This window comes from Gossypium raimondii, chromosome 8 (genome assembly GCF_025698545.1).
Source record: "Gossypium raimondii isolate GPD5lz chromosome 8, ASM2569854v1, whole genome shotgun sequence".
Lineage (NCBI taxonomy): Eukaryota > Viridiplantae > Streptophyta > Magnoliopsida > Malvales > Malvaceae > Gossypium > Gossypium raimondii.
Genome location: NC_068572.1, coordinates 52,618,786 through 52,634,550, shown reverse-complemented (window position 1 = coordinate 52,634,550; position 15,765 = coordinate 52,618,786). Strand labels below are relative to the sequence as shown.

The window sequence follows — 15,765 nt, the reverse complement described above, 5'->3', positions numbered from 1 at the left end:
TTAACCTCTTTTTTTTTTTTTTTTGGGGGAGGGGTTCAAATTATGCTATTAGACCCTATACTTTGACCCAAATCTTAGAAACAGAGAACCCCCACTGCTCACCGAACGTTGCACTGCTTACCTATTTATAAACAGTTATAGGTGACATAACTTTATTGAGACTTGTCAACGTTGGAACTTAACTGCCTAGAAGCTCTGCTCAAATAAATTGTAAGTACAGCTTTAAGTCATTGTTTATCATTCATTCTTTAACATGGAATGGACAAACTGTTCTACACCACAATCTACTTTTTGTAACATTACAACCATATAGCATCATCTAATTACTGCAAAATTTAGCACCAACCCTTTGAAAATAAAAGGAGGCAACGCATCTTTTAATAAGATTTTATGAACCAAAACACATTGGGTTATTTGTTCAAATTTCAAAATGTTAGTTTCAGCAACAAGCCCACAGAATCCATTATTTAATTGTTTTTAAGTTACAAAAGTAAACCAATAAAGAACAGAGGACACAAGTGAAACGAACAATAGATGTATAGAACTTTGCATATGGATCTACCTACGGTTCTCCACCAAGCTCCACTCGCAGGTTGTCATATGGATATACTTTTGGTGCCTGCTTAACAGTAGGGAAAAGATATCAATCAGCATGAGAAGTATCAAACAACGTAAACCAGCAAGTAACATAACTTTAAGACTGTCACAAACTAAACTCTTGCAAGCAACAAAAAATTACACCAAATTAATGACATGTAGGTTACTTCTCTCTAGCTACTTTTTGGGCTGCTAATGACACACAACATGAAATGTTGATGGATGTACCATTAAAGAAAGGAATTCAAAGCCATACAAAATAAAAAGGATAAGGAATCTTCTAAAATAGACATCACTAAACCCAAAGCAAGCAGAAGACTTCCACTTACCTAGCAGAAACATCATTGTTTAAATAGCACGAGTAAACAGTGGTTTCCATTGATTTACCATAAAATATCTAATGTGAACTCTCAAGAACTTCAATTATACCTATCAAAAACAAAATAACTTTAATTATCTATGCAATTGACATGGCAGTGCTAGCGTATTGTCAAAAGATATACCCTAAAAAGGCTTCTTGCAAATCCCAAAATATATTGTCAAAGTTGCTAGCTGAGCATGAGACGGATTTCAAACTCCAGCAGGCAGAACAATGAGGCAGAAGGCCAAACTAGCCCCTAATAGAAGGGCTTTCCTCAACAATTCAACACATCTAACAGGGGAAATGCATTTCTGAAAACATTTCTGAGTTCATCAGAGAATAAAGCAGGGGAAAACCAAAGACAAGGGCTTTCTATCGTGAACCTTTGCAAAATTCATCCTCTCAACCATAATCATTGTTGAGAAAACAGGCTAGAGTCCTCTAGGATGAAATATCTTCCATCTTAAAGCAGCTAGTTCACATATCCCCCTATTCTGGGATTATGACTCACTCGAGCTTGAAGTTCAAAATTTCTCAGCATAAAACATGAGTGACATTATGGTACCATTTGATTCGATCACTATCCTACATTCCTATTTTCCCAATTTGAAACATATCCAAAACACCACTAAGCTACAAATATTAATATTACATGAATACGTTAAAAAAACTATAAGGTAGCATTTGGGGTCTTGGATTTCAAACTTTGGATTTGAATTTCGAGAATAGTGCAAATTGAGTGATAATACACATACAAATATATTGCTCATGATTATTTCTCAAATCCGTGGATTTGTTGGATGCCTAGTAGTGAATTTGAAATTCCCAAGGAATTTGACAAATTCATGATTTTTATACTTTCCAAAAACGCATTATATTGAAATTCATCTAATTTATTCATAATATATACAATTCATTCTCACAATTTATATAGCAAATGAAATCCAAATCCAAGATTTTCAATTTCATATTCCCAAATGCAGCATAAAGAAAATTGAATTGAACTAAGGCAAACTCAACTAATAAAGTCAGAGATTTGAACTCACGAATGGAATCTTGGAGGCCTTATCATTCCACCAAGCCAAAAAACCCAACGATGCAAAGAAGCTCAAGCCTCCACACATCCAAGCTAATGCCTCGTACTACTCCCAGAAAAATGAAACATAGGAACAAGAACAGAGAAAAAAAAAAGAGTCAGTTTCTTCAAATAATCCAAAATCCCACAACCATAAAACACAAGTGAACATTTAAATAGAGAACTTACTTACCTTTCCGACAGTATCAGCGATTCGATCAATACAAGGTTCTGGAAATGCAGTTCCATTGTCCCAAATTAGCTCGTCATTTACAGGAAGCTGAAAGGGTCCAGCAGGAGTAAAATTGTAAGGTTTTGGGTTAGTCTTTTTAATGATTATCACTGAATAGATCTGAAGAATTATGAAGTGATTGAGCTTACGGGCTTGTCGGGAACGATATGTTTGCCGACAGGGAGACCTATACCGGAACGAAGTCGAAAAGAAGAGGCGATGGAGCGCGATACGACGCCAGTTCCGCCCATTATACGCGACGCTACGTTGCTCAATCTTCCTGCCATTTCTTTTCTCCTCGGAACTTTCTGCAGAACCAAACTCTGGTTTCTGAATTAATATTTTGCTATGACTAATTCCAATGGGCCATTTGCCCGCCCATCTATATGGACCTATGGAAACCTTTTTAGTGTTAAACTTGTGATATTTTAATAGGTTTGATTTTCACCTTACATAAACTGTTTCTAAATATATTCTAGTTGTCCAAATTTATTTTGATTCAAATCCGAATGTATTCTACATATTACAAATTGAGGGAGGAAATACAGCAATAGAGTTTGAACCTTAGTCTTTTGACTGTCAACAAAAACTTTAAATATATTTTTTTCAAAAATTTGAAATTAAGCCTTTTTCGTCCCAAGGTCAATACCTAACCTCGCGCTTAGATCTTGCAAGCTTCTATTATCACCTAAAGTTTCCCTTTATCTTGAAATCACATACAAGAGTATTTAAATTCCTTCAACCCTGAACGGTTTAAAGAGTCCATAATCTCTTTAGGGTCCTTATATAACCCATCAGTGCCTAGCACGTCGATCCCTCAAAATGTTTATGGTTTCTTTATTTTTATTAACCTTGTAGTTATAGCTCCCTAAAAGGAGTTTGAGGAGTTCATGTGGCACATCCATGATTGCCCCTCGCATTTCATAAACTCGTCATCATAAGATGCCCCAAGTAGCAACGATCTTTTCCTCCAAAAAGTTCGAATGCCCCACTCAGGCTCCCTTTATGATCACCTTGGTACTTGACACACTGGTCCTTAAGGCCTTCGTAATCTTTCCCCCAATTTACTCAAAGGTTTCGACCCTCAAAAACCAATAGGAGTTAAGGAGTATACAAGCCACCTATAGAGTCCCATCGATACAAGAAAAAATGTGAGTGTAGGGATATGATGAGCAAATGCTTATATATTTTAAGTCTTAATTCCCTCACATTTGCATTGTTCTTAATTAGTTTTTAGTTAGTTTTGTATAAATAGGTCCATTTTACCATTAGTTATTGAAAAAAATTAGTTTTAAGTTGTTCTTAATGTTTTTTGTGTTCTTGAGTTAAAAAGCCTTTTCAAGGACTTCTTATAGGTGGAAAAAGCTGGAAAATGCAAAAAGTATGAATCTACCTGCAAATAATTCACTTTACATAAACACAAAAAGTATGAATATATTCTACTTTCCGTCAGTACTCGAGTTTCAAATTTGCGAGATTTATTAAATTAATTGGGCTTTTGGTCTTGTCTGCTCTAGCTTGAGATTTTGCCTTAGAAAAGGCTTGTAAATAGTAGAAGCATGTTGGATTCCTAAGGCTACCGTAAAACTTTTGATTACGTTTTCTTAGGTTGGAGAGTTTGGTTTAATAGTTTTTCTTTGTTTTCACTTTAAACTTTTAATTTTCTTGTAAATTGCAATAACTCTTTTGGAGATTCTTTATTATGTAGTTGTCTTAATTGTATGTAATACTTTAGTTGTCATACCTCTTTTTAATACCTTTTATGTTGTTTTCGAATTTAAAATGAGCAAAATTATTTATGCGGATGGGAGATCAAATAGGATTAAAACTTAGTTTAAGAATAAGACAACGATTTAATTCTGTAATTTGTGCTCATGTATTAATTCTAGTTGACTACTATGTTGATATAATTCCTAAAGAGACACTGAGGTTGAGAGAACTTCTCTACTCTACTTTAGTGATCTAATAAGAAATTACCCAAAAATGCTTTTAGGAAAAACAAACAACTAGGGACCACATTGCACTATTGGAAAAATCGGTTATTGTGCAACAAAACTTGAATTTTTTTCATAAAACTGGATATTTGGTTGTGATATCTATAGTAATAAATCCCACCAAATTTAGTCCTTGTGTTTTCCAGCTAAAGAGTCTCACTGAATCCTGGATCTAGCATTTAAATCTTTCTGGCTTTCAATTGAATGATATTCTCCACTATTCTCGAACCTTCAATTGCTAAGAAAGTGGATTCTTATTAAGAATTGAACATAAAACAAAAATTGAAACTTTCTTAGGGGAAAGTTAACTTTCTCTATGGAAAACCAATATCAAAAATTTGTAATCACAAATTTGAATTATAACTGACAAGGAAGTTGCAATTATAATCTCACAAATCTGAAACTTGAGTACTTACGAAAAGTAGAATTTATTTGAACTCAAATAAAATTTAACTAAAATTTGGCAAAGTATCCACTTATTATTGTTCTATATTTTCGACTATCCTATAATCCTTACATATAAGAAAAAATCATAAGAGTTCTACTAGAACATGAAAAGAGGTAAAAACAATATTTTAATAGAAAACCTCGAGTACCACTAGGACTCGTTGTGGTGGGCTGCATATGCTCTTATGGGATTCTTCCAATGTGCTGCCCACCCTTATGGTAAATGACCTCATTAGGTCTTTCACGCATTGGCTACATTTATATGTGTAGTCTAGTTCTAAAATAAATTAAAACAAGCTCATATAATTGTCAACCTAACACTATACCAAAATAGGCTTTTAGCAGCACTTTTAGCGGCGTTTGGACAAAAAACGCCAGTAAAAATTGAGCATTAGCAGCGCTTTATGGAAATCGCCACTAAAGATTAAGCATTAGCGGCGTTTTTCAAACAACACCGCTAAAAATGAGCATTAGCGGCGTTTTTTAGAAAAACGCCACAAAAAACCTAAGCCTAACGGCGTCATTTTTTGACCTTTCGGGGCTTTAGCGGTGTTTTTGAAAAAGCGCCGCTAATGCTCGGGGCTTTAGCGGCGTTTTTTGAAAAAGCGCCGCTAATGCTCAAGGTTTTAGCGGCGTTTTTGAAAAGGCGCCTCTAAATACATTTTATCTTAATTGGTTTATTTATATTAATTATTTAAATATTCAATTTATTTCTAATTGAATATTTAAAATCTTCAGAAAAAAAATAATGACATGTAGAAATAATTTGAAGTAAAACACATGGAAAAATTAAAATACTATTATTTAAAATAATTTTAAAGTTTTTGCGTACATGATTCTTGATTGTTTTTAATTTATAAATTAAAATATTTCTTATATAATCGTAAAAGAGATAGTATTAATTTTAAAATATTAAATTAATTATCACTATAGTTTAGGATTTTTGGTTTAGGGTATATGATTAATTTAAGATTTAAGGCAAGTTTAGGAGTTACTATTTTAAGGTTTAGGGAGTATGGTTTTAGGGATTATGGATTAGGGATTATGGTTTAAGGGTTGAGATTTAAGGTTTAGAAGTTAGGGGTTTAAGGGTTAGACATTATGGGATTAAGAGTTAGGAATTTAGGGTTTAGAGATTCAGGGGTTGAGTTAGGTTTTGGGTTTAGATTAATTAGTTTTTTTAATTTATATTTTGAATATGTTATTATATAATTGTAAAAGATATAGTATTAATTTTAAAATATTAAGTTAATTATGATTATAGTTTAGGGTTTATGGTTTAGGGTATATGGTGTAGGGTTTAAGGTTTAAGAGTTACTATTTTAAAGTTTATGAATTATGAGTTTAGAGATTACGGTTTATGATTTATTGTTTAAGGGTTGAGATTTAAGGTTTAGGTGTCGGGGTTTATGTTTTATGTTTTATGATTTAGGGTTTAAGGGATAGGTGTTAGGGGTTTAGGGTTTAGATTAATTAGTATTTTTAATTTATATATTAAATAATTTCTTATATAATTGTAAAAATATAATATTAATTTTAAAATATTAAAATTATGATTATAATTTAAATTATTTAAGAGATAATAGATAAACTTTATATATATTAAATGGTTTAGGATTTAAGGTTTAGTTGAGATTTGTTAAATGATGAAATTTTATTAAAATATATGGTATTTATTTTGAGAGTACTTAATTTTTTTTATAAAAATCTAATTTATAAAAAATAGTAATAAAACTATTTTATAAAATCATTTAATTAATAACTTTTAGTAGATAAAATAAAATATTTTTAGCAGAGTAAAACGGGGATGTTTTGTTTAAAATAAAATAACAGAAGATAAACAATAGCGTCGTTTGGCGCTGTTTTCCCCAAATTTCCCCGCCTGAAATCTCCAAAAGGATCTCCGCTCCAAAGCCGATAAGGTTTTTGGAATTCCTTTTTGTGCTTTCTCTTTGTCAAGAAAGGCTTCTGTTCTGTTCGGTATTTGCAGGGAAAAAAAAGAGATAATGTGTTTGGTATTTTTGTTTCCGTTATAAATTTTTTAAGGAAAGGGAGATGAAGAAAAAGAAGAAAAAGGGGAAGAAAAACGCTGCAACTATGGGTAATTTATCCCGACTTTACCCTACTTTTTAAACCATGGTATGAGATAGGCTGGTCTCCCAATATTTCCTTAATCGAAGGGAGGAAAACCCTAATTTTGTCTCTCCCAAGAGATGAAAGGAAGGGAAAATGGTGTTTTACTTCAAAGCCCGGGCAGAAGCTGGCGATTACAATATGGCTTCATCGAAGATATCTTGTAGTTTCTTATTTGAATTATTTTTCCAGCTACATTGAAAAATTTTGAAATTATATAAATGAGTTGGGATTCGGGTTTGATTCCCCTGAGGTGGATCCACGTTTGTCCGATACTTTTCCTGCTTTGGGTCTTTATTATGATGTTAATAAGAGCTACAACGACGCCATCTCCAAGCCTTCCACCTCTCCTCCTTCAGTTGTATCGGATTGTGATAGTATTCCTTCCCCTATTGGCAGTCCCCACGCCATTGTTGGCCCTGGTCTGTCTCTCATTATTCAATCCAACTTACACCATCTTTGTTCTGATTTTATTAATTTTGATTTCGTTTTTATCTGGTGAATTGGTGAAGGTGATAATCCGCGAACGGTGAAAACGAGGTTGAGGCAATGGGCGCAGGTGATTGCTTGTTCAGTGAGGCAAAACTCATGATGATGGATGTGTCCTATAACTTGATAAAGTACAAGGGTTTCAAGATGAAATGATAAGAAATCAAAACCAATGAAACCAGAGTCGGTATGGACGTAAATCAAACACCAAACATCTTTTTGTTTGGTAACTTGGGTTAGAAAAATTAAAGAAAAGAAATCAGAAAAATCCACAAGTTATTGAAAAAGAAGAAAAAAAACACAACCCTGCTAGATTGACTTTTCTTACCTTTAGTCACAGGATTCTGCAATGCTGTCGTAGTTTGATTTATGTTTTTTTTTCTTTGATTATTTATTTTGATTATTACTTTGATTAATGTCACCATTACTGTTTTTTTTCTTTGTTTTCGCTTTGATTCTAGAATAGATCATTTTCTGATTTTGTCATGTGATTTAGGTTCGAACTGTGAGAGTGGAGAAGAGGATAAATGAGACAGATAACTACAGCAAAACAGGTTTGTTCCAGAAGGTGATGCCGTTTTCCCTTTTATATGAGGATAAATGTGATTTTATCATGTGATTTGCGTTCTTAAAAGCGGCTGACGCTGATGCATTGGTGTATGTATTGGTGTTTATTACTTGAAAAGGAAGGAGTTTAGAAGGGTTGGTTTATTTATTAATACAAATTTATTCAATTACAGGACGGTACTGAAGGAACAAATCTCAGAATTTGTGCTGCTAATACTATATATTGCTCATCAAATAAACAAGGGTTTGTCTTTGCAAAATTTGCTAGTATGAATGCTGTCATTTGTTTTCCTTTCCTTTCTTTGGATAAATAACTATCTATTGTCAAATTTTGTTAGTCTTGAAATGATCCTTGTATGGCAGTGTCTTAGATTCTTGTGATTATAGTGTCTTAGATCCTTGTATGGCAGTGTCTTAAATTGAAACTAAGGGTTAAGGAAGGTCATGATAGGTTGGTTTATCTGTTTATTTAGATCATTGTTTATGATTTATACATATTGATTTATACATAGTGTATACATATTGATCAAATCAGAATTACATAGTGTATAAATATGATTTATACATATTGATTTTTGACTAGTGCACTTCTATTTATACAAGACACGTTGAGGATTCACCTTTTGCTCTTACATAAGTATATCAAGGTGATCTTTTCTGATTGTCGTGAAACTTCTGCATCTCAGCCGAGGTTAGTCTCAATTGATCTCAATTGTCTCCTTGTTCCACTGTTAGCTAAAACAATAAGCTCGTTGATTTTCTGACTTGCTTAATAGATTAGTTGTTTCATGTTTGGAAACTTTTGGTGCTCTTGGTCTTATGTCCTGTAGTCATTGAAAAAAATTTGGTTCTCATTCTTCACTTAACAAGTCCAGTGGCACATACATATGTAAACTAGGAAATTGAAACAAGAAAGAAATGCAAAGCCAAAGCACATTGATACTCTTGAATGATAGTTATAAATGAATAATATGCCTGACTTGGCATTTATAAAACTCACATGCTTGAAGGATAAAACAGAAATTGCTGTTAGAATTGGATTGTCTGCTTTTGCAAGATTCAGTAAAAAAAAAATCATTTGGACACCTGGAAGAATTCATTGGTTTCATTGCTGTAATCTCTCTTATTCAATATCTAATTCATTTCCATGGTTGAGATAGCTAAGTTGTCAATTCCTCGAGTATTAATTTTTGCATTCATGTTATTTCCCATTCATATTTAACTTGTCAATATCAATTTTTGTTTTAATGCACTATAATTATTTTCCCAATTCTGCAGGGTACATGAAGATTGGATAACCAGAAATGTAGCAGATGTAGTTTGCATGTTTGCACGGCAAGTAGATGAATTGATTCAATCTCTATCATTGGCGAAAGATATACTTCCCCCTTCATATAACTTTTATGATCTTTCAACTATTTATCTATGTTTTTATATGGGATGATGAATATATCACATGCTTCAGAAAAGGATAAACGTGGTGAAAAATATCGATTCACTATAAAATTGATTTGAGAACTGGCGTTTTCTTCATTTGTATGTTGTTTCTATGTTGGAATGGATGAAGGGTGGGACGCTTTTTCACTATAAAATTCTGAAAGGCACTCAATCTATTTTCATTGCCCCATTCACTATTCTGAACCTTTTTAAGTAGCCTTTGCTATCTGTTGACACATTTTTTTTCTCCCAGAGAAGTGTTGTCAACCAGCTAAAATCCGATATGGAGAAGTTGCAGGAAGAAATCAAGGCCCAACTGGTTAGTATCATGTTATATTTAGGGTACTTATGATCAGCTCAAGTTCTTCGTAAAATAATTGAATCTTGTGGGAATGCATATTGCTTGATTCATATCATATGGTTAGTCTAGGTGCGTTTGTGTGGTGTATTTCATATGTCCACTTATGCACATAGATTTTGGTCCTATTTCTTGCATCTTTCTTCATACCTGTTAACCAGAAAACTTGGTACAAAAAAAATCAAGTTTATGAGATTCACTCATCATTTTATGATATGTGCTACCACTCGCAAACTGCTTTTTCCCCCTTTAGCTGAGCTCAAACAGGTTTTTAAGGCTATGATTGCCCAAATACCGGATAAAGTTTAATGTTCTGCTTGGGCAGGGAGATTTCTGCTGAGAATTTGGGCTTTTGAGTGTAGGAAATTTGAGATATACAGTTTTTATAGGAATTTATGACGGGCATTATTCCTAATTAGAGGAGGAAGAGAAGTAGCATTCTTTTGTTTGAAGATATATGTGTGTATGTATATTTACTTTAGTCTATAAAAATGATCTAGAAAGGTGGAGATTTTTATGATGGCTAAGAATATGATGGAAGTAAAAGCATTATATCGTTGTTAGTGTTATTTTCACAGGGAAATAAGCAAAGGGTGCACTGCTAGTTTGATGTTGTAATCTGCTCATTAGGTGATGCAGTGTGGATAGTTCAGTAAGTCCTTTGTTTGCAGTGGTTCTCTTTGGTAGCAAAAGAATGGTAAATAGGATGCAGCTCTGCTTTGTGCTGTATTGTAAAATCCTGTGCTGTGTGTATGCTGATTTGCGTTTTATCTTCTTGTGTTCTTTGTTTCATGAGGTTTGCATGGGTGGAGGAGATTTATGTGTCACAAATATACAAACTTCTGGCATTTTATTTTGCATATTCTTTTAATGTTTTCTTTCCTTGTCTGATGTTTAATATCTGCAGGCAGAACTTGAGTCTTTTAAAATGGAATACACAAATGCACGATTGGAATGTAATGCTGCTGATGAACGTGCCAATATATTGGCTTCTGAAGTCATTGGTTTGGAGGAGAAGGTAATAAACTTTTTAATTGGTGTGAAGTTTTTATTCCTTTTCTAATATCATTCTGTTCTCTATAAAACATCTGCCCCTCTAGATAATAATGGTGAGAGATTGGGAAACTTCTGTGCATAATATGCGTGGCTGTAACATGCTAATATGTACTAAACATTAAAGGTGTAATTTAGGCATGTGATAATAGGCTAGCACTTTTTGGTAGCAAGGATGAAAAGTGGAAAGACAAAAAAAAGTATTAATTTAATGATTACAAATAACTTTGTTATAAATTTCTACCATTAGATTAAATAGTTTGCAAAATTGAAGGTTACTTTTGTTGTTATTAGTAGAGAAACATTTATTATTGTTACTTATTACAACTAAAGAACCAAAAAGGAAGAAAAAGAATGTGTTCCTGGTGGGGTGGGAGATATTTAATTGTTAGTTATTTGCTTATTAAGTAGGTTTCCTGTGTGAAATGTTTAATGTTGTTTCCTTCCGTTTGCTATATATTATCAGGTTTAGACTTTCATTTGGATATATTTTCATGTTGATTCTTCTAATAGTTATAGGGCATCTTATTCATTCAGAATTTTGCAGAAAGAAAATGTCTAGCCTAGAGAAAGAGCGTCAGGATTTTCTATCAATCATTGAAGCACTTAAAGAAGGTAAGTACGCTAATAGCTAGGCGTTTTAATGATAATAATATGTTTGTTGTATAAGATCTTGAAAAGAATAGAATTTAACATATGTTTTTTGGAATTCAAAATTTTAAAAGTAGTTAAATTAAATTTGCAATTTATGCATAGTACAGGGATTAATGACATAAATTGAGTTTATTTTTAACTTTGTGAATGTGATTTGAAAAAGAAAAGAAAAGAGAGAAAAATATTCTGGTAAAAGTGGCAGTTTAGCCTTTAACTTTTAAAAAGGTTGAATCTAGTCAATGATTTTCTCTTCTCCTGCCCTTGACAGCACATTCATTTGACAGGATAATTTGGAAACCCTGTTGCAAGAGAAGGACATTTAGGCTGATCTAGTCCGTTGCTTGCAGCATTTGCAGGTATTTTGTGTAGTTTAAGTTGTGAACATTGGGTTTTGATTTGTCATGTGAACAAATATGATGAATCTGAAGTGCATTTCTATTCTTCTATTTGCAGTTAAGATTTGAAATTGAAGACAAAGCAAGGAGACTTTTAAGTAATGTGTCATTTTTGTTGAAACCAGGGGGTTATTTTTTCGGTATTACTCCTGAAAAAGTGATTGCCAAAAATTGCTGTTTCTGGATTTGTGTATTTTCCTTTCTTTTTTTATTCTTATGGTTACTGCTGCCCTTGTTTCTGGTAGGTGATTGTGTAAACATTTGTGTACTTTAGTTATTGTAAGAATATTTTTAACATTGTTAATTTTAATATTATTGTAAGAATATTTTGAATTATAATTCTGTTATCAATTTATATCATATATCTTTCATTGAATTTGAAGTATTATTTAAATTTGTCGTTTTTGGTTGGATTTTATGTTACAGGAGGATTGTATATGGATAAAAATATTGTGTTACAAATTTGCCAAAATTAGTGGCGTTTTTTCATAAACGTTGCTAAAAAACGTATCTTTTAGCGACATTTGTGATAAAAGCGCCGCTAAAGATCATGTTTTTAGCGGCGTATGTGGGTAAAGTGTCGTTAAAGATCACGTCTTTTAGCGGCGTTTGTAGGGAAAGCGTCGCTAAAAGTCATGATCTATAGGTCAGCACTTGTGTGAGAAGCGCCACTAAAGGTCATGATTTTTAGCGGTGTTTTTGTAAAAGCGTCGCTAAAAGTCATGATTTTTAGCGGCGTTTATTTCTAAAAATGTCACAAACGTTAGCGACGGTGTCAATAGTGCCATTTTTTGTTGCGCTTCCAAATACTTTTAGCGGCGCTAAAAAACGCCGTTAAAGGTCTAAAAAAAGGCCACTAAAAGCTTGATAAATCAACTACATGATAATAAACCTTTCAACTATTCTACCCTCTCTATCCTCTTTCAGAACATGTTCCATTTCCCCTAGTGGTTCCCAAATAATCTAGTAATATTAAATTAATTTCTAAGTCACCTCTTGTTCTTTTCGAGAAAATGCATTTATTGCATATGGTTTTTCATATATCTATTTCTCATTCATTGTTTTTTCCATTTATCACAACAATTCTAATTTGCAATCCCTACGCAATTGTGTTGAGCTAAAAAAGTGGTTGATCGAACATATATAATTAGAGATTAAATAATTTGTAATTAAGTTCTGACCCTTCGTCTATTAATTACAACATTATTTAGTCATGGATCAATACATTAAAAGTACAAAGACTGATTTCCACATTAATTATATACTATTATAAAAACAACTTAGACTTATGCTTTTGTCTAATGATCTTGTCATTAGTGTGATATCCTTATATGATATCCTTAATCTCTTTAGGTTAAATTTGTTCACCCAATATGATCCTAGTTTATATCATGTTCACCATTGCATCTTTCCACGATGAAAAGAATTATTACTAACAAATAGTAACAAGAATCATTTGTCCCTATTGAATGACTCGTGGTCACGTTTCTTTTTCATAATTCATGCAAAAATTATTATAAGTAGTGCAATGATGCCACTACCAAACTATGAATTCTACTTTTGTAAGTGAAGTTATGTTATACATAAGTCATATACCCAACATACCAACTTTTTTCCCTAATATAAATAGAACACATACTTTCAATATATCAAAGCATATGACATAGGTACACATGGTCCTCAATATTGAGGTAAGGCACACTATGAACGACACAAGTGAATAAATGCATAAATGGGTCCAGGATAGATATTATTTAAGTCTTGTCCAATGTATTGTCAACCCAAATAATCACCTATGTTTTTATTTTTTGGGGAGTAAATCACTCTGATACCCAAGATAATGTATACCCCTAATTGGATTAAAAAGGCAACATAATAGTCTCATGAATTAATTACTCATTTTGATTTTTCAGACTATAAATAATTTAGATTACCTACTAATATAAGTTATCTTCTGCATCACAATTCATCCCTATGATGCAACTCAATATTATTTATTTTAGATAAAAAGTTTCCAAACAAGCTATCAGTATGTTGTGGATGAACCACTGGTCGTTGCAGATGAACTGCTAATTCTTTCTCCGTTCATATCGTCCTACCCCATGCAATGCAATATGACATGCTTATAACATATCAATACAATAACAGTAGGCATGCTTAATGTGGCATGCTGAACATGCAATCAATAATACAATGGCAGAATTAAAAACACAGTTTATCATAAATACATTGATGGCAGACATGTATCATTTACATATCATGCATATAATAGTAATAATTCAATCACTTAGATCCTAGATTGTAAACTATACATATTATTAGGGATTTAATTGAGAGAAATAAAACGCTAAAAATAATTCAAGGACTATACAGGAACTAAATTGCACAATTCACAAAATTCTGGTTAAAATTGTAAAACAGGGGTCACACAACAATGTGAGAGGCTAAAGACTGTGTGAAAGGGGTACATGGCCATGTGGCAAGACTATGTAACAGGTTGTGGCCATGTGAAAAATGCTAAGGTAACCCTATGGGAGGAACACGACAATGTGGCAGGCTTTGTGGAAGGTTTTTTGTCGTGTGAAGAATGAAGGTGCCTTAATGTAATAGTAGCACATGGTTGTGTAGTGATTGTGTGGTTCACACACTTGTGTGGGAAACCGTGTGGCCCTAAACCTACACACAGTTTGCCCTGATTCACTTGGTAAAGAACACACACCATTCATTGTGGGTCTGGTTGATGTTCCTCACTCGATTTTTGTTTGATTCACCTAAACCTGGTCCTTTAAATGACATTTGCACATGTATTAACGGTTAGTTTCAAGATTCAACAAGATAATCAAAAGATTTGGCAAAAACCATAAAATATTGATTAATCAAACAAAAGATTAGCATCGTATAGTAATATTGTGGAAATACAATATTTAATCATTGGAAACTAGGTGTACTTACTATTTCTTGGCAAAGATTGGGATGCTATTGATGGAAATTATAAAAACTAATAGAAAACGATTGAACGGAGGGATGATTTGATTTGGAAAGTTAAAAATAGTTATCAACAATTAAGATGAAAATATGGTATAAAGAAAAGGAAAATAAAAGAAAAAGAGAAGAAATAGAAAGATGAAGAGAAATTTCACTAGGATTTGAAAATAGGCAAACCTAATCCAAATGAAAAAAGAATGGTTAAATAGTTAGGGTTTGAAACCCTAAGGGCAACAAAGATAATTTACCCAAAGCTGTAGAAATTCAAAAGAGGAAAAAAAACGAGTGTGGAAAGATAAAGCTCGAACCTTATTTATTATTTATTTTTGATCAAATATATTTTGGGTGATGCTTTCACCCTAGTTTGCTAAAAATAAAAAGAAAAGAGGGGCCTTGAACCTAAACTCTCTAAGGAGGGAAGCTAATACTTAACCATTAGGCCTAAAGCCTATTTCTTATTAATCATTTCGCCTAACCTTATATATTTCGAGGCGTGACAAATATTATATATAATAATAAAAGATATATACAATTATTAAATATTAAATAAAAATTATATTTAAGAATAAAAATGTGAATGGACTTAAATGGACTTGAGTTAGTATTTAAAATATGGGACAAAATTATCAAAATTTGAGACTCATATTTTAGATAAATTCGATTGAAATGATTATTTATAATATTGATACCATGATTTAGCTTGACACATGAAATCCTCTATTTTCCCTTCCTATTCATTTCATTTTGTATTTTACATAGTATGGTCATTTTATTTGCGTTATTTTTATGTAGCGCTTGAGAATCTTTTTTTTTTACATCTACTATAGTTTCAACTACTTTTTGCAACCAATTGCTTTGTTTTAATTTCTTGAATATGTTATGAATGCTATTAAGTGGATGTTGAACCTTTCATCTTCCTTAACTTTTCACCTTTCATCTTCTTGTAACCTCTTTCCTATTTATGTATTAGGAGATAAGGAGGCTAATC

At 32.5% G+C, this 15,765-nt stretch overlaps 2 protein-coding genes across 2 annotated transcripts; one reads left to right on the top strand and one right to left on the bottom strand.

Moving 5' to 3' along the window:
* Positions 1–348: 348 nt before the first annotated feature.
* LOC105792089 (NADH dehydrogenase [ubiquinone] 1 beta subcomplex subunit 8, mitochondrial) lies at positions 349–2,638 on the bottom strand. Its single transcript, XM_012620488.2, has 4 exons — positions 2,415–2,638; positions 2,227–2,313; positions 2,005–2,100; positions 349–619 (listed from the first exon to the last, which is right to left on the bottom strand). The coding sequence occupies exons 1-4, from the start codon at positions 2,550–2,552 to the stop codon at positions 563–565; spliced, it is 378 nt and encodes a 125-aa protein (XP_012475942.1). The 5' UTR covers positions 2,553–2,638; the 3' UTR covers positions 349–562.
* Positions 2,639–7,056: 4,418 nt separating this feature from the next.
* On the top strand, positions 7,057–12,131 carry LOC105792090 (uncharacterized; the record flags this gene model as incomplete). The annotated part of the gene is made up of 10 exons (XM_012620489.2): positions 7,057–7,261; positions 7,352–7,398; positions 7,825–7,896; positions 8,069–8,162; positions 8,499–8,586; positions 9,174–9,651; positions 10,598–10,708; positions 11,291–11,358; positions 11,666–11,753; positions 11,851–12,131. Coding segments are annotated over 6 exons (672 nt in total), but the record flags the coding sequence as incomplete, so codon positions are not given.
* Positions 12,132–15,765: the final 3,634 nt, after the last annotated feature.